At 39.0% G+C, this 20,040-nt stretch overlaps 1 protein-coding gene across 6 annotated transcripts in view; it reads left to right on the top strand.

Moving 5' to 3' along the window:
- Positions 1–12,974, top strand: part of IKZF4 (IKAROS family zinc finger 4) — a 71,341-nt gene extending 58,367 nt beyond the window's left edge. For 5 of the 6 annotated variants that reach the window (XM_058169283.1, XM_058169282.1, XM_058169285.1 and 2 more), the window contains 3 exons: positions 8,133–8,282; positions 9,072–9,203; positions 9,427–12,974. In XM_058169283.1, coding sequence (XP_058025266.1) covers positions 8,133–8,282; positions 9,072–9,203; positions 9,427–10,175 — 1,031 coding nt within the window. In that variant the 3' untranslated portion in view covers positions 10,176–12,974. The remainder of the gene's footprint in view (positions 1–8,132; positions 8,283–9,071; positions 9,204–9,426) is intronic. The other variant, XM_058169284.1, reaches the window with a different exon arrangement.
- The last annotated feature ends 7,066 nt before the right edge of the window (positions 12,975–20,040 follow it).

The following is a 20,040-nucleotide window of genomic DNA, read 5'->3' as shown; positions in this document are numbered from 1 at the left end:
TTTATGTATCTGTAATACCTGTCACTTCATTTCAAGTGTCAGATTGGAGAAATGATTGTTAGATTTGTCACTGTTATGACAGTTTCTTTAGTTCCCCAGATCCATCTAATGATTTCTTATCTAGACAAATTATCTGTTGTGAGACAGAAAGCATTTGAGTTGCACAGACCTATTCTTTGTGGAAGAACAATGTCTCTGTTGTAGAGGACCTTGCAGAATTGGTCCAATAAAAAATAACTGAACTTTGTCCTATTCACAAAATCAACATCTTGAGTGCTTTTCTCTGTTATATTAGAATTTTATAGACTAAAATTAGGTATGTTCCAGTCTCTCTACTTAATATGAGTAAGCTACTTGACATGTTCCAGAAATGTTTAATTATATGTCTTGATAATTGTCCATATTTGCTGCTGCTGCAAGAGATCAAAGATCCTGAAAGGCATTATTAAGTTGCCTACCTTTGGTGATCATGTTTTGTGGTTTTATATGACTAATATTAATGGGAGACATTATATTGCTCCTATGTCCTTCTTAGTATTTTAGTGAAATCCCCACATCCAGTTTCATTTGGAATCTTAGTTATTCTTATGTTCTTATCATTGTGAAATGACCTAGTTTCAGTAAATTTAAAGTATGAGTTTACTTTAGTTCAGTTTAGCTTACTTTATTGTCATTGCACCTCATAAAACGAAATTAAATGCCATCTTCAGTGTACATTATAATTATAAAAATAAAACACTTCACATTCTATACAATTGAACTGAAACCGATAGTGCATTAATACTGCACTATACAATAGAATTCAATATAGTTACTACCCTGGGATAGAAACTGTTTTTCAGCCTATTTGTCCTTGTTTTTATTATCCTGTACCATCTGCCAGATGGTAATAGTTCAAAAAAAGGATGCCCAGGATGAGATGGATCTTTAAGAATGTTTTGAACTTTCTTAAGACAGCAGGAGCTATAAAGCTCTTCCAAAGAGGGGAGAGGACAACCAATGATCCTCTGGGCAATGACGCTTACCCTCTGGAGTGCTGTCCTATCTGCCACTGTGCAATTGGCAAACCATACACAGATGCAGTAAGTTAAAATACTCTCTATGGTGCAGCGGTAGAAGGTCACCAGCAATTTTTCATTCAGCTGTTGTTTCCTGAGAAGTCTCAGGTAGTATAATCTCTGCTGGGCCCTTTTGACCAGTGCTGTAATGTGAGTGCCCCAGGTCAGGTCTTCTTTTATGATAATACCCAGAAACTTAAAACTGGCCATTTGCTCTATTCGGTTTCCATTGATAAGCAAGAGCTGGATGTCTGATCTATTCTTTCTATAGTCCACTATAAGCTCCTTGGTCTTATTAGTGTTAAGGACCAAGTTATTGTCTTCACACCATGAAAGCAACCTGTCCACCTCATCTCGATAGGCAGACTCATCCTCCCCGGAGATGAGTCCCACCACTGTTGTATCATCTGCAAATTTAGTAATAGTATTAGTAGCATGAGTGGGAATGCAATCATGCACATAAAGAGTATAGAGTAAGGGACTCAACAAACAACCCTGTGGTGTACCAATGTTAAGAATAAGGACTGAAGAGATATGATTACGTAATCTGACCCTCTGAGAGCGGCCAGACAGGAAATCTATAATCCAAAGGCAGATTGAATAAGAAAGCCCAAGATCCATAAGTTAGACACTAGTGTATGTGGAAGTATTGTGTTAAATGCAGAGCTAAAATCTACAAAAAGCATCCTCGCAGAGCCCCCCACCCCCTCTGTCCCAAATGAGTCAGTGCAGTGTGAAGAGCGATGGCTATAGCATCCTCTGGAGATCTATTTCTTCTGTATGCAAACTGGTGTTTATCAAATGTATGCGGAAGACCAGAAATGATGTGCCGGCAGACCAATTTCTCAAAGCACTTCATGCTGATAGGAGTGAGTGCCACTGGTCTGTAATCATTGAGGTTATTGATAGGGAATTTCTTTGATAGCGGAACAATGGTGGAAGCCTTCAAACAAGATGGAATAGTGGACTGGGATAAAGACCGATTGAAGATTCTGGTAAAGACTCCAGACAACTGATCAACACAGTCTTTAAGCACTCGGCCAGAGATATTATCAGGACCGGCAGCTTTTCTAGGGTCCACAGCCCTCAGAATCCCCCTCACTTCCTGTTCCTCCACAATGAGGTGGGGGCTACAATGGGCTGGTGGCTGTATTTTAGCTGTCTCTGATATCTCCAAAGCAAGCAAAGAAATGATTCAGCTCCTCTGCCAACAAAGCATCTCCTCAGCAGGATGACATTGGCCAGTTGATGGTTGGTAATTTGTTGAATCCCTCGCCACATCTGCCTCATGTTATTACTATAAAAATTATCCTCAATCTTCCTCTTATAATCAGTCTTGGCCTTCCAAATACCTTTCTTCAGACTAGCTCTGGCAACACTGTATCTTGCCCCATTACCAGACCTAAAGGCCTTGTCCTGTCACGCAAGAGGCACTGGACTTCCTTTGTCATCCAGGGCTTCTGATTGAGATAGATCCTAATTTTCATAGGATTTTCTATGAATGGCTAATATGATTCACAGTTAAAAACAGTAACATTTCAATCTGGGACAGGAATACAGTCATTCACATTGTTAAAGCTAATCTATAATTGTTTAAAATTTAGACCTGGTTATGTAGGAGAGGTATTATCTGTCACCAGTATCTTGTATCTTAATAGTGTATAAAGATGGGTGAACTTTACTTGGCATATTATTTAAATCAGTATCCCATCTCCAGTACAAGACTTGCTTGCCTACTGAAGGCACTAGCTGGGATTGGAGTACTACATTAAATTGCTTTTAATAGTGGCTATTTACAAGCAAATTAATGTAGGAGAGTTGTTTTATTTAACATGGTTGGGAGCATAATTCCTGAACTGCAATTTGTGATTTTGCTGTCAACACACAAATGGGAATCACATGACCCTGGGACACTGCAAAGTCATAAATGCCTATCAGTTACAAAACACCCAAATCTGGATCATGGGACCATGGACATACTGTGTGAAGCCTAGTCATAAAGTTACTTTCTAAGCATCTTTGTAACTTTGAATGGTCACTAAATGGGTAGACCTCGCTTAAACACTCATTCAGTAACTTTGTGTTGCTAAACAAGTGATACTTACAACCAGTCTTCATAGTTGCAGCCATCACAGTGTCCCTGTGGTTACATGATTATAATCCAAGTGCTCTGTGACCAGCTTGCAATTACAACATTGCAGTGTCCTGCAATGATTCATGACCACCATTTGCAACCTTCACTGCAGGCTTCCAGAAAGCAGAGGTGATGAGGAAGCTGGCAGGATGTTGCAAATGATGACCATGTGATTCATAGGATTAATTTAACAGTGGCAACCAGAATTGCTGGAATTGCTGTTGCTAAGTGGCACGGTCACATGACCTTGAGTTTTATGACCACATTGCTTTAGTGATAGAAATTCCAGTTCCAGTTACTGCTGTTAACCAAGTAAACTGAAAGTTGGCAGTTGTGCATATACATTTCTCAGATAATCTGAATAGATATATTGATATACAAACCCCTTTCTTTTTCTTTCTAGAGTTATTTCCAAATGAGACTTACTGGGTCTTATTTAGCTCTACTGAAAAAGAAAAGAAACTAGCTAACCATCTAATCTAGTCGGTGGCCAACTATGGGGATGTCTATGGGAAGCAAGAAAGCAATAGTGGATTTTCAGTTGTAGTCTTCAACAACAGATAGTGAGAAATATATGGCTTCTGATGCTGTAATTAATATCTAGTCATCAGGACCAGAAATCCCGATAACCTTATCCTCCATGAATGTCTGCTCTCCTTTTAAAAATATGAGTACATGTTTGGTAGCAAATTCCATATTAAAGTACTGTGTGAAAAAAAATACTTCCTTTTATTTGCCCATAAATCTCCCACGATTAAGAATCATAAGATAACTCAGGTTACAGTACTGAGACAAACAGATTCCTTTCTGGTTTTTTTCCATGTATGTATAATTTTCTAAGGCAAAAGGATCCAGGTGTTGTAATCTGTAGACCTTGGGGAATTGCTTCACATACTTTGTTCATGTTGGTTTTCATTTTAGGTAATCCAACTCTGTAGTAATTTTGTTTTACATTTGTCCCAAATTCCTTACAGATATTCCAAGTTCAGTTGCACTAAAGATCTATATAAATGCACAGTGATATTGACTGCAGTACTTCATTTTCTTTCCTCTAATAACTCCAAGAATAGTTTTTTTGGGGGGTATTTTACACTGAGCTGCACTTTAGATTTTTTTAAAACAGGTTTTTTATTAAAAGCTTTATAAACCCCTTTAAACTAACATAAACTAATAAAAGAATAGAAGCAGGAAAGAAAAGTAAAAAGTGGGAAGGGAAGGGAAGGGAATCAATTTTTTTGCAGGAAATATGTGCACAGCTATGTAATACATATTTTTCTGTTATCCAGGTTTTTTTCCTAGACATCAAAACTCCAAATCATAAGTGCATTTTCTTTCCATTTCATGCAAAAAAATCTATAAGAGGTTTCCAGTCAATCATAAATGTAGATATTGTTTGTGGGTTTTTTATCAAAGAAGTATTTTAGCCATCTCCAGAAGTTCCATCATCTTCACCATCCATTGCTCTGTTGTAGGTCGTTTTGAATCTTTCTATTTTTGACCATATAAGTCTCACTACAGTTGTCATACATAGAAAAAAGTTCCATGACTTTTTTTTAATTGCTTCCATTAATTCCAAAACAAAAGTCCCTGGTTTCAGTTGCACTTTAACTTTTAAAATTATGTTGCACATTACATTGACCGTTCTATCCAGACCCTCACTGCTACCTCATATTCCCTTGCCTGGTAATCATCACCAGCTCAGAAACCTTCAGGCTATATGGGAAAGTTCTTAGGATTCTTTGTTGTTGTTGCCATAATAACAGGGGTGAAATGCTCCCGGTTGGGGATTGGCCAATCTAGTAGCGATGGTGGTGGGTGGTTCGGAGAACTGGTAGCAAAAATCCCTCCCCCCGACCCATGCCCACCCAATGCCTGGTCGCCCGCTTCCCCACTTGCTGCTTCTTTTTAAAAATGCTTTTAAAAGTTAAAAAAAAATGCTCTGACAATCAGGAGGCTCAGCTGGGATCGTCAGAGCCCTTTTTTTAACCTTTTAAAAGCATTTTTTACAACGCATTCGGCCAAATAGGTTGTAAAAAATGCTTTTAAAAGGTAAAAAAGGCTCTGATGATCACAGCTGAGCTGCGTGATCATTAGAGCCTTTTTTTTTACTTTTAAAAGCATTTTTTACAACCTATTCACCCGAATAGGTTGTAAAAAAATGCTTTTAAAAATAAAAAAAAGATCATGCGCCACAGCTGATCATCCCCCCACGTGCTGTTCTACTTACCCCTGCCTCCTTCTGGCGTGCACTGCGCGTGCGCAAGCATCTTGCATTTGGTGTGTGGTGCGCACAGCGCGCACATGTAGCTAGCGAACCAGTAGTAAACCGGTTCAGATTTCACCACTGCATAATAGACATATCTTGCTCACACTGAGTTGCCACTCCTATTTTAATGCTTATTCCCTAGTTTCAACAGGTAACTTTGAGGCTATATTTTTTGACTGAATACCTTTAAATCAGTGGGTATCATCAGATTTACCCTTACTGCTTATACTGCACTTCCAGTTATTTATGTCTACATTAGAAAAGACCACTGCAAACACCAGGAAGATGATATTAAATTCCTGGCAATCTCTGAGTTTTAGTAATTTAACCCATGACATTGAAAGAGCATGTTTTGATAGATCTCCAGTTATATCCTGGAAGACATGGTCTATTCATTGGAAAATTAAGCTTTAATAGAAGAGCCATTGCTTATAGTGTTTATAGTACTATTTTGTTTTTTAAAAAAGTATAAAGTACTAGTTATTCCTACATATGAAGTTGCAATCTGTTCAAGCTATTGATTTACAGCACGCTCACCAATAGTACTTCTGCAGAGTTTGACTCTGTAGCGAAACAGTGCTTTCTTTTCTGATCCTTTATTGCATCATTGTATTTTTTTTTTGTCACTAAACTTCCAGGTGTCAGAACAACAGTCCGTTATAAATATGAGAAATAAAACATTAGAATTGAGATAGTTAGTATATAAAAAAAGTCATACATCAGAAGGTTATTAAAAGGAGAAAATGGCGGAAGAGGGAATAGCAGCATCCTTATCACTGTTTGCGGTTGTGCAAGTGTTAAAATAGCTTGTCCATCTGGGGGGAGGTAAAACAGGAATAATCTATCATCTCTCTTCCCATCCACTCTATAATATGATATGCTGTCCTCAAATGAGGCAGTTCCTTTTATCTACGAAGACCTGCCTGCAAAACAAAAGCGAGAATTTATAACCCAGATCAGCACATTTCATCATTTAGAACTAGGTCCAACCAGGATCGATAGACTGGGGTTTCCTCCTGTGTGATCACCTCATTTCAAAAAACATTCCTTTTTGTTCTCTCTGTAGCTCAGTAAATATATGAGCTGGCTATTTGCATTTTACCAGTTTTTCTACAAATTCAATTCCTAAACAAATGTCATAGCTGTCATAAGTCTTTCTCTATTCATTGTATCTTTTTTAAAGTTAGTTGGGAAATTGTATTTCCTGTTTCAATATTTTATTATTTGTTCCAGAAACTAGGCCCTAAGAATTTATTTGAATATCAAAATCAAGAATGGGTAGGTTAGAATAACTTCATATGTTCGTTCACATTGAATCAGCTTGATCTCATATGAAGTTTAGGAGGAAGAATTCACCCCCCCAATAAACAAATAACAAACACTCAAGTAAATACATTGCTTTAAAGTACACAATGGTCCATGGACCTTCTTCTCCTCCTCCTCCTCCTACTAGAAGTACCAATTGCCTAGAACCACTAGAAGTGGTTCTCTGATGTTATTATGGGAAAATGATTATTACAGTATTTCTCATGAGAGAGATTGGAACTGAAGTCTTGTGTTACTCTCAAAAAGATGGGGAAAAAACCTTCTTTGTAAGGAATGAAACTGGCAAGACAGGAACTAAAGGTTTCCAGGCCAGAGAATACCAGAATATCAGCTAAGATCAAGAGCTTTTCAAGGTCCTGAAGAGATCATCCAAAGATCAGTTGGCATGGAAATGTGGAATTAAAAAGCCTAAAATGGAAACTCTGGAACACAATCCTGCCTTTAAAGCATTGGCTTCTGTATTCTACGGTGTGCATATGGTTTTATTATTGTCAGCATTACAAAGTCAATTTTGCCAGGCAGTTTCTTATAAGAAAATAAGTGTCTGGAGAACCCAGATTCACAACTTTATTTTCACCCAATATTCACTTTGTCCTTACAAGGACCATGCAAGAAAAATCCATGCTATTTTTATTATGCAAAGGGGAAACCAAGTATAACTCTCCAAGTATATGTGAGACAAAAAAACAACACCTAAACTTCCTGAAATTAGTATAGTGCATTGTTTAAGTGGGAAAACGGAACTTTAAAACTGAAATTTCAGCAAGCAGGCATTATCTGGTGTCCTAACTATCTTCTTCAAGAAATAGTGCCTAAGAGTGAACCTATACCTTTATTCCAGAACATACTACACCTGCACAAAATGTTCCTAGCTGGTTGATTTGTTTACCAAAACTTATGTAACTCAATCAAACGTGTGATATCAACAACTCTCCAACTGATAACTGTGATTCCTTCAGAAGTTGTGGTTCTGAAGAGGTTCCTTCATAACTCTGATTGCCTTCAGAAGTTGTGGGTGCTTCATCATTGGAAGGCTTTAAGAAGAGACTGGACAACCACCTGTCTGAAATGGTATAGGTACAGGGTCTCCTGATTAAGCAGAGTGTTGGACTAGAAGACCTCCAAGGTCCCTTCCAACTCTGTTGTTCTGATTCCTTTCCTTCTGTGTCTGCACCAGGTCTTAGTAATCAGGAACATAATTGTGAGAAGTTATTCTGACAGGGTATAGCAGGTTTACATCATATACCTGTGGTCATAAGCAAGCTGTCCACGCTTCCCAATTCTGCCTGATCAGTTCAGAGATATAATTTGTATTATAGGGCTTCTTTTGTTTCTGTTCTCTTTTTAGTCTCTTCCCCCACAGTTGGCAAGCCCTACAAATGCAACTATTGTGGTCGCAGCTACAAGCAGCAAAGCACGTTGGAAGAGCACAAGGAACGCTGTCACAACTACCTGCAAAGTCTTAACACTGAACCACAGTTGCTGGCTGGCCAGCAAGGTAAGCCTGCTCCTAGGCTAGAACAGAGACAAACCTAAGGAGAATGCTATTGGTTATTATCTACCAAGGATTGTCTACATTTGGAAATTTTTGCCAATGTTAAAAAAAACTGGGAGGATAATTGAGGATGGCACAAGCTACCTATAGAGACCAGTTTTATAGGTCAATCTTTCCACACTGAGCTTTCCCTAGTGGGTTGAGTTATTGCTACTCCTATGCCCAGATAGCATAGCTATCTGTACAGATGACTGAGAATGATTGCTAAATGAGGCAGTCACTAAACAAGGACTACTTGTATGTTGATTGTGAATTTTGAAATTTGGAAGTCTATCACATCTGGAAACTATCAGTTTGAAAATAACTGGCCCCAGTTGGAACAGAACCCCTTTTCCAACTGCCTTTTATAGTCACTGCAGCTTTATTAATATTTTTTAATATCGGGATTAAGATTCTCATTTCTAGGACAGATGGAAACTAGCTTTAGTGGCCAAACATGCAGGATGGGAAACAGGAGAGATGCTGGTACATAAACACCATGAAGCAGGAGAACAGAAGCTAAATGGGATAATCACAGACGTAGACAGCAGGCTCTAATAGGATTGATTCAAGTTAGCACTGGCTGCCAGTTGTAACCTTATGTGTTTTGCTGTGAGATTTTTTTCTCTCCAATAAATTAATTATCGGTATCATTCATGTACAGCCTTCATAATATTGCATTGACACTTTAAAAAAAGAATATAGGGTAGAATTAATTTGGACAACCAAAAATGAAACCAATTTTATTACCAGGTGACGAGATGCGAGACTTGGAGATGGTGCCGGACTCCATGCTTCATTCCTCAGCAGATCGGCCGGCCTTTATTGACCGACTAGCAAACAGCATCACCAAACGAAAACGCTCCACACCTCAGAAATTTATAGGTGAGGTGGATTTCAAGCATTTCTGGAAAAAGGGTTGGTGTTCTTGTGAGCCAAGAGTTGTTGGATTACAGTACAGGATGTCTTGGGTGCTTCTCCCTGGACTAAAGAAGTCCCATGTGTAGTGCTTTTTTCCACCAGCATTATTGGTCTTACTCTCATGATAGGCTTACTATCTGATGCTAGAAGGAATTTGTAATCTGATCTCTTTTATCCTATGCTTTAGGAGAGAAGCATATGCGGTATAGCCTCTCCGATATGGCATATGATGTCAACTCCAGCTTTGAGAAGGACGTGGAGATGGTGGCTGCCCACCATCCCATGGACGCTAGCTTTGGCAGTTCATTGTCATTCATGGGAGCAGAACATTTGCGTCCCCTCAGACTCCCACCCACAAACTGCATCTCTGAAATCACACCTGTCATCAGCTCGGTCTACACTCAAATCCAGCCCCTCCCCGGCAGGTTGGAAATTGCAAGTAGTCGGGAAGCTGCCGAAGGCCATGAGGACCTTTCTGATGGGACACAGATTGTGTATCGGGCATCACGGGAGCCAAGCATGGTATCACCTAGCAATGGTTGCCAGGATTCCACAGACACTGAGAGCATCCATGAGGAGAGGGGCTCACAGCAGCCGCTGCTATCCAGCATTGGGAATTGCAGCAGCAGCCGGCAGAGTCCAGCCTACGCCAAAGAGGACCCTAAATTGCAGGAGGGCATCATTCCCACCACTACTCGGTCAACTCCCAGTTCAGCCAAAGAAGCCCTGCGTGTGGTGAATGATGAAGGGGAACAGGTAAAAGCCTTCAAATGTGAGCACTGCCGGATCTTATTCCTGGACCACGTCATGTTCACCATCCATATGGGCTGCCATGGCTTCAGAGACCCTTTTGAATGCAACATCTGTGGCTATCACAGCCAAGACCGGTACGAGTTCTCTTCCCACATAGTGCGAGGGGAACATAAAGTAGGCTAATCTTACTCTGTCCCCTTATTCATCTCTCCATCACTAGTGCTCTATCCTAGTTGGGCATGGAACTGTTCATTTCTTTTGTACTCCTTTGCACTGACTTTGGCTAAAAAAGAGAAATGTTAAAAAAAAAAAAAGAACCCTAAGTTTTAAAAAAATCCAATGAACTTGAGACGGGGAGGAGCTCATAACATTTTGCCTTTCTCTATGGTGTGTTATTTAAAAGTTGATAATTAATTTTAAAATTTGTGTTTTTCTCTCACACTTGTAGTTATTTATTAACTCCTTTCTCCCTCCCTCCATCCCTCCCTCCCTCTCTCCCTTCCTTCCTTCCTTCCTCTAAATAGATTTTTCATTCATTTCACCAGGAATGTCCTCTTTTGAGGAGCAAGTAAGGGCTGGCATATAGCCCAACAGCAAGCTTGACTCTCTTAAGGTTAAGGTCTCTTCCATTTAGACATTTTTTTTTTGTTTCCTTTCTCATATTTCTGTTAAGCCACCATGTTAGGTATTAAGAACCTCAGATCAGGTGCTAAACACATTATAGAGCTTCCCCCTTTCAAGGGGCTAGGAAAGCCACTGCCTGAGCTATATTACTGTTCAAATGAACCGTATATATATATATATATCTTCTTTTTATGGGTGGCTGTGAAATGGAGTGTATGAAGGTATCATGCTAGGAATGCTGTGGTCCCAAGAATTTAATACCTCTGTGCATCTACTTAACACAGCTTTGAACTGACTTGTATTATTTCCTCTATTGGGGCCCAGAAGGGATAGTGAATTTTGCATCTTGGTGTTGATGAAGGAGCTACGGTATTTCAAGGAAGATGATGAGCACTTTGTATAGGAAGAATGCTGCCTTTCCATATTGAACTGAGAACCAGCATTGGGAAAACAAATGCTGTTTCCAGGATGTGATGAAGGAACCTTAACATTATCTGGTTAAAATCTATGATGCTTCTAAAGAGTCTGGAATGTCCTGTCTTCTCTCCAGATAGGTTGTCTGAGCTAATTTTTTTTTGAGCTTCCGTGGTTAGCACTTAGCGGATAATGTTTGCTAAAGACTGTAAAATCAGGGTAGGAAAAAGGTAGCTTTTACAACTCCCATCATATCTTAGTACCCTCTGAGCAGGCTAGGATTAATGGGAATTGGAATGCAGCAACATTTGGAGACTCAAAGGTTGCCAATCCAAGCTTTGGAAGAGGTAAGTCTCCTAGCTGAGTGCATGTCTTTAACTTTCCTCTCCCAATATGCAGGTTCTTTAGACAGCATTAATGAGCCTGGCTTTGCTGAGTAGGAATTGATTTATAAGATGGAGATGTTGCCATTGGGAGGTAAGAATGATGTTAGCAATGATTGCTGGAGTCAGCTTAGGAATTTCTTAACATCTACTAAAGCCAAAGGAATGAGGAGTAAACTGCCAGTATCTCTGTTCCGGTGCCTAACTTACACCTCCTCGTTCAGATTCCCAGCATCATGATTGCTGAACAGTTTGGAATTGGACTTAGTTTCTTGGTCAGTTTAGCTGTCCTTGTATGTGTTGATCTGTTATAAGCCTTATGGATCTGTTGTCCAGAAACCATGAGCAAGATCTGAAAGTGGCAGCCTTGAGGTGAGAGTTCTGTATATCTATGGAATACATCACACTGCCCATCCTAAACTAAGGGGATCTAAGGTTTTCAGTGAGAGTTTCAGTTTTCTTAAAGAGAAATCTTTTTTCCAGATCAATGGCAACAACTTTTCTAAGCTGATTTGCTGAAAAGGCAAATGAAACGCAGCAAGATTTCCATAGTGATAAGTCCTCTGTTCGTTCACAGGTACATGGCCCAGGGTGTCGGAGGGGATCATTAGATTTCTGCAGCAGGGGCCCTGGCAAGGACACTTTATTATGTGTACTTTAGTGTCTTAAAAACTTTGATCATCATCAAGAGCAAAAAAAATCTCCCTCCATTCTATAATTGGTTGCAGATTGCTGCTGATAATAGGCTGTAGGCAAGAGATAAAACACCACTTGTCGGTATTACGCAGTCATTCCTACCTCCCCAGCCTGAGTGGAAATCTTGTTGATAATTGTTTTTTAAGAGGGTAATCACCAAATTAGAAGGGTTATGTGCTGAGCCAATAAAACTTGAAGCTTGCCTTTTTCCGGAGCTTGCTCCATCTTTATCTGTTGGAAACATCTCATCTGACGGAAAGGGGATATGATTAAAATAGTCTCTCTAGTCTTAGCTGGGCAATGGATGTGACAAGAAGGGGAGTGCTTTTGGTTTAGATAAATCCCTTAATGCATTTACTCAGCAGCACCCCAGGGAATTGCTTCCTTGCAAGATAAACCAAAGGCAGTTCTTTTTCTACTTAAAAAGCAAACCTCAAGCTGCAACTTTTTGTTCATTTTCCTTCTTTATTGCTTTTTGTAATGTGAAATACAGAGCTGAGCTTTTTTTAAAAAAATAAACAAACAAATGGGCCCAGCCAGTTTGACTAACTGGAAAGGCCTGATTGAATGAGATGTTTTGAGGAACTGGCCAAGGAGAGGGGAGTGGAACTTTCCTTTAAATACAGTACTCTGATTTCACTGTTCTGTTCATATTTTAAAATGTTGACTTTTTCTGGTACAATATCACTTTCCCCCTTCAGCTTTCTCTTTCCCACATTCAGCATAGGAGTGGCATCTTAGAGGCTTGGGAGGCATTTTGAGCTGGTCCCAGCAATGTCTATTTTAGCTTCAGCCGCAGAAGTGAATATATAATTTTTGTCATTCTGATTATATTGTGCAATACAAATAAAACATGCTGAGAGACTTTGCCAAATTGTTAAGGGAGTTCAAAAGTCAGTTCTTGTAGGGTATTTTTCGTATTAGAATCCTACTTCTGGCTCCTTTAGTTCTACTGGCTCTTAAGGTCAAAGATTTTTTTTCTCCTATTGATGTACTCATGTCCTCTATTGATGTACATTTAAAATAATTCAACATTTTTTGTGATTGTTAATCTAAATAGTTATTTCATGTGACATAGTTTTCCCTATAATAATCCCCATGATTTCAATGCTCATTAGAATGTTTTGTGTGAATGAAATCCTAGAAGGAATTATGGGAGCTCTCCTTTGAGTGGAAAAAGTCACAAGAACCAGCTTTTACACCTTGTAATTCTTACTTTAAAACCATGAAGACTTTTTAAAGAATTTAACACTGTTTGATAAGATTATAATTGAACTGAATTCAGGTGTTACTCAGAGTGTTTGGGCTGTGCTCCAAAATATCAGAGAGAACATATCTTTAGGGTTTTTTTCATAAATACTGTTAAAACATCCTGGGAAACCTTATGAAAAAGTTCTGTAACAGCAAAACATTGGACATCAAAGACATATTTATTACACACAGTAAAACTTCTAAGCTGATTTCCAATATTCTCAACAACCCACTCTTCCTGAATTTGTTGCCCATTTTGTGAGTAAGGAGATATGTGGGTGTTATATATACATTCACATACCCCACACACATTTACACCTCTTTTAGAACAAGTTGTCCAAATATTTGTTCTTGGGAAAGAATTGAGCTACTCAAATAATTGTCTAAGAATTTTAGATTCCTCTGCTGATAACTTTCTCCCTAAAAAAAGTAGTTTTGACTTAACAGTGTGGTCTGTTCATGTAACTCTGCATCTGAATAAATCCAGATGTTTATCATCCAAGCGTTCGGTGTCGCAATGGAAGGGAAGGTGCAGATAGGGCTATATAATAATACTAGAAATGAGAGCAGTCCCTAAACTCAGTTGTGTGCATGTTTCTTTTCCCATGTGAATCTAGACCTAAATAGGGCATGTATAAGTAACTCCCGAGTTATATAGATAGCATTTATCCCTTGTGGGATCAGACAAATAGCACTTCTCTCTAGGTACTTGAGATTCCTTGGCTTCTGTTATGTTGTATGTACTCCAGAGGATTAGGGTAAAATCCATTTACTTTAGCTGGAGAGCATTATATTGTCTCTAATGAAAAACAAACATACGTACATGAATTAATAGTTACAAAGTCCTATAACCAAATTCCAAAAGTATCCAGTTTTGCAGAGAATGGATGCCAACTAATTATGTTTATGTAATCAATATTTTAAGCAAAACTGGAAATCAAACCGCAAAATGTATATTTGTTTTCTTCCACATACTGAACTGAATGCACTGTATGAAGCAAGATAAATACAGATAGAAAATTAAATTTGGGTTAAAGATACCAGGAGTGTGACTTTTGCTGAGATGTCTCCTTGATGTCTGAACTTTGTTACCAGTGCCCTGATATGTTCCATGTGAGATGCTAATTACTTCTAGTTTCGATAGACAAAATCATGGAAAAATATCTCTGTTCCCCCAACGCAGACTAAAATTTCTGTCAAGGCAATGTAAAACATATTGAACAGCTGACCAGATATGCTTTCCATCTGAATATATTGGTCAAGAGGAGGAAGTATTTATTGGCTTCTTGGAAGATGGCATTGGGAAGAAAATACACTTATGAAGCTTTCTTTATTTATGTACTTGTTCCTGAAATAGGTATGAAACATTGACTAGAAAGACAGAAAAGCTTAGATAGTTGGAAACTGACTTCTTGAAAGCCAAAGATGGCTCTTGGGTGCTTGGCCTCACTTCATTGCCACACTGATAAAGCACCTCAAGTGTCATTTTTACTGGGTTTTTTAAAAAGCTATCCTTTGTGCCTCCATACAAAGTCCACATTCAGAATTGCTCTGCTTCCCGTTTCTGGTGGGAATTGGACCACTCTATGCAGGAGCCAGTTATTTTTGTTTTAGGGGAAATATTAAGACAGTTCTAGATCTAAATGAAGAGGTCCAGAACATCATTTGTGAACTCTTGTCTACTGCACTGTGGAATGGTACTAATCTTTCTCTGCCCTGCTTCAGGGAACAAGAATCCTGCTTCGGACTTTACATATTACCTCCTGCTTGCCCCCTTTTGTGAAAATGAAAACAGGTTTGTTTTTAGAGAAACAAAGCTCTGACATTTCTAAAGAAATCAGTGTTCCTTTTTATTTTTTGCTTTCACCTGTATGAAGAGCCTAAAAAACAAATGTAGGAATTTTGTAAAACTCCAGGTCTCTTTAACTTGTGTAAATATATATATTTTTTAACCAGATGTATGAAGAACAAAAAAGATGTGCAATATCCCCAACCCGCTACAATATTCTTCACTTGTTTCTAACAAGCTTTCATTTGTATATTGTTATTGGGTTTGCTGGTGTGGCGCTCTTCCCCCTCCTCTTTTTTTTGGTGGGGTTAAACTTGCTTTTAAATAAAAGAAAAACCTCTTACTGCAAAAGCTTTTTTGTATTTGTAATATATTGTAAGTACATATTTGTGTAATGGAGATTATACTACTGTTAAGTTTTGTACTGTACTGGCTGAAGGTCTGTTATAAATAAACATGAGTAATTTAACAATCTGGTTCCTGATTATCCTTAACTAATATTATTAATATTTGTGCTAACTCTTTAGATCAGCATCCTAATTCAGCACCATGTTAATACCTTGCAAAGGCTCCCTCATTCCTGCCAATAGGTGAGCAGAAGAACAAATCGGAAAGAAATTTGCTGTGATTCTCTTGCTTGTAAAGAAATCAGCAGCGTAGCCCTTTAGAGCAGGCAACCTTTTTGCTTCAGAAGACTAAGCTGCATGTATATACTGTATATAGCCAAGGGTTGACTGTTCTCCAGGGCTGCATGGAAACAAAGGTAAAATGAAGGGTAGTCAGTCTCTTTTGGCAAGAACACCATCTTGCTCGCCTGACCAACTGTTGGTCTACAGCAGGAGGGGCAAACTCAAGGCCTGCAGGCCGGACCCAGCCCACAGGGTGCTTAGATCTGGCCTATGGGGCCACCCTGGAAACAGTGAGGGACCAACCCGCAGTGCCTCTGCCAGTGAAAACGAAGCCACCTTCCCAAGCTCCATTTTTGCTGGCAGAGGGTTGCAGGAGATTGTTGCAGCCAGAAATGGAGCTCGGGAGCCCATTTTCACTGCCAGAGTGCTCGGGCTACCACAGATGCCCCGACACGAGTGACATTGAGTTGGCCACGCCCACCCTGGTGACACCCACCCCAGTCTCCTGAGGTTAAACACAACCCTGATGTGGCCTTCAAATGAAATCAAATTTGACATCCCTGGTCTACAGAACGCTTTTTGGTAATAATCCCCAGAAGGCAAGGGACCGATGTTTTGCTTTTTTTTTCTTGTGGCATGGCGAGAAGGGGAGTAGGAAGTGAACTGCTTTCATTGTGACTTTTAAAAATGATTTAAAATTACATAGCCATTGTGGGGGGGGGGGTGTCAGTGGAGAGATCTGAGGGTGGATATGGATATCAGCCTCCCAAAGACTTTCCCATGCTTGTTCTCATCCTTTTTTTTTTAATTTTACATACCAGAAAATAGACTATTTTGCCCTCAGATTTATGCAGCCTGATCTTTAAAGGCACTGGAGAACTGCGTGGAGGGTATAGGCCCCCCATCCCCAGGAATAAAGAGGAACACGTATAGAATTGGAATATACAAGCCTACAATTGACTCTTTGCAGAATGTATGCTTTTCTTTAAGATTAGACACCCTGGCAGCTGAACTGCAGATTTTCATATTGAGAAAGCTAAGAGAGTGTCCATGTTCCTACTTTTGAAAAATGCAAGGTTTTGATAATCCATTTGTTGGTATCTAATGTTTTAGAAATTCAAGTATAATTGGTATGTGTGTGATTGCCAAGTGCAGGCAAACAAGAATATGCATTGGGATTTACAATAGATGTGGATCCATAGTACGATCCATTCTAGGAGCCTCACATCTTACTAATTAGCACTTTCCACCCATTGAATCGACTATCACTTGTAATAAAAGAATTGAGTGAAGCCCTTTTTATCTCTATAATGGGAATCTGAGACAAGAGCTGCTGCTTATAGTGGCACCTAATGCCTATGAGAGGGCCTGGATAAATATTAGTTTCAGCAGCTGTTAATGGACATCTTTGAACAAATCCTGGCTATTTCTCTGGCAAAAGAAATGTGCCCTTCAGCTTTGGCTGTTTCTATAGCCCAATTTATAGAGCTTATTTTATTTTAAAAATCTGTTAGTTTCCCTATAACTAAGGGCAACATTCAACAAAACAAAGTTTGATTCAATTTCAATCCCAAATACATTCGTAAACATGAGGGTTTGTAAAATCAAATTAATCAAATACCTTTTTAAAATTTGGCAATAACTCTCCTGTAAATTTATAAATAAGTGGTCAACACCTGCTCATCAGCATGAGGGCAGGTCTTAAAGACTTTAAGTCTGACACATGCTAAAGGTAAAGGTTCCCCTCGCACATATATGCTAGTCGTTCTCGACTCTAGGGGGCGGTGCTCATCTCCATTTCAAAGCCGAAGAGTCAGCGCTGTCCGAAAACGTCTCCATGGTCATGTGGCCAGCATAACTAAATGCCAAAGGCGCACAGAATGCTTTTGAATGGCTAGGTTGGCAGAAGCTGGGGCAAGTAACGGGAGTTCTTCCCGTTACGCGGCACTAGGGATTCAAACCGCTGAACTGCCGACCTTTTGATCAACAAGCTCAGCATCTTAGCCACTGAGCCCCAGTGTCCCTTTTGACACATGCTAGACAAGCTAAAAAAAATTACATCTACAAAAACTTGGGAAATTTGTTTTTTTTAATGTAAGAACTATCCTTACCTCTTCACGAACAAAAAGAACAAAGTATTTAAGACTGCAATACTACTAAGGGAATTTATAATATTCCCAGCAAAATGGTAGTCATTTTTTTCCAAGAACAACACTTGTCTCTCCTATTGAATACTGCCCTCCTTCTTAACTGACCAAAGGCCTCATAATATTTCTGCTTTCTTATATCATTTTCACTTTTGTACACAGTATATGTGTTCTGTTTTCAATGCTGTGGGCTAAGTAAAAGCTGACAGTATTTGCTTAACCTATTTCCACAGTTGTGCCTGTTTATCCAGGTTCTAATGAAATCAATAGCTTTTAAACTCTCGTTCTTCCTTTCCAGCAAAGCAAATGCCGGTCCAATGTTAATTACGGATTTCCCTCCCTCCCCAATAGATTCGTTTACTCTGAGATTTCCAAAACTTTGGGGCTAACCTCTCTTCTGTAATTTTTCTTCAGACTACAAGAGACAGAACCTAAAAATCAGTATTTTTATGTTCGTCTCATCTAAATAATTGATACTTTGCAGAATTTTATTGTTGCCCATCCTTCTTATGGTTAACTGATGTTCTGTTCATGTACATTTTTCCATGTTCATGATACCACAAAAAGTCTGCTAATCTAACATTCTGGGCTGGATAGACATTAGGACCTGAATAAAATATGAAAAGATATAATATTGTACTTTATACCACTTGTTCTCAACCATGTGTTTCTTAGTCTATCCATCACCCAGTGAAACAACTGGGACCTATTATGATGGGGGGAAAAGCTCTCATTTCCCCCCCAGAAGAATCCTTGTAAGTGCATGTAATATTTTTTATTCTTAATGAAAATTAAAAAAAAAACCTAATTAAAATGTCAGGAACTTATCTTGTCTCCATCTTAAAATATTTGTGAGTCCCCTTCTTGATATGTTGACCCTTGGGAATTGTACAACTTTGTCCTGTTAGCTAAGCATTGATTCAGAATGAAGTTACTTCAGCAGATGACCACAACTGAGCCCAAAATTTATGTTGTTAAATGAGACATTTGTTAAGTGAGTTTTGTCCCATTTTATGGCTTTTCTTGCTAATCTGGCTTCCCCATTGACTTTGCTTGTCAGAAAGACGCAAAAAGGGGCACCAGGACCTTGGGACTCAGCAACAATCATAAATATGAACCTGTTGCCAAGCACCTGAATTTTGATCACATGATCATAGGGATGCTGCACAGGTCGTAACTATGAAAAACAGTCATAAGTCACATAATTTTCAGTGCCGTCATAACTTTGAATGGTCACTAAATGAACTGTTGTAAATCGAGGACTACATGTATATGTACGTCTCCCTGTGCCCATACAAGAATTGGAAATACAACCTTTTAAACTGAAAGGTAAGATGCTAAGTTGTGCTCTGCATGCCAACTTTGTAAGTACCCTGATTGTACCCTAGCTTTTATGGCACGCTAATCATGAGTCCTGTCCAGAGAATATGAACGATATTATCCTTCCTTCCAGTTACTGATTTGCCTTTGTATGCCAACATCACACAGGAGGCTGAGTCAGTCATATGGTCACCCATTTTTAATTTCTTCTAGCTGCCACAAAGAGACTAGGATGTGTTTGTCACTTCCAACAATCCAGTTTCCTGTCTCCCCATAAGATAAAATGGAAATTGGGCCTTTGTCGTTTCAGTCTGGTGAGTGGGAAAAATGAAGAAACACTGGTAAGTAGTTTGCATGATCCTGGTCTGTTTGGGGCTAAAATTAATTACTCCTCTGAATTAAGGTCATTTCTTTTTAGGATAGAATGTTTACAGATCATGCTTACCCCACCCTAATCCCGTTAGTTAGCAGAATAGATTTATGCACAACCACATAACATTTATCAGTCAGCTAGTTGTTAGGAGAAACTAATCCATGTATTACAGTGCATGAGCACAGATGGTAGAGGCAAAGAACAGCCACCTCTGTTGGTTTTCCTGTTGTTACAAAGTTAGCTGGGCAGCTATCATTTTTTTGCTGTTTTTTAAAACTGCGTATTTATCTTAGGTATCTAAAATTAGTTGCTAGGTTGAGGTGACCGAAGCAAAATAAGGAAGAAATATTTACAACTGCCTTGTTGCTCACCGTTCCAAACTCAATGTTTAAGAAAAAGAGGACTAATAATATATAGGATCA

The sequence above is a fragment of the Ahaetulla prasina genome, chromosome 2, assembly GCF_028640845.1.
Source record: "Ahaetulla prasina isolate Xishuangbanna chromosome 2, ASM2864084v1, whole genome shotgun sequence".
Lineage (NCBI taxonomy): Eukaryota > Metazoa > Chordata > Lepidosauria > Squamata > Colubridae > Ahaetulla > Ahaetulla prasina.
Note: the sequence above shows the minus strand (reverse complement) of the source record. Positions and strands in the feature narration are given on the sequence as shown.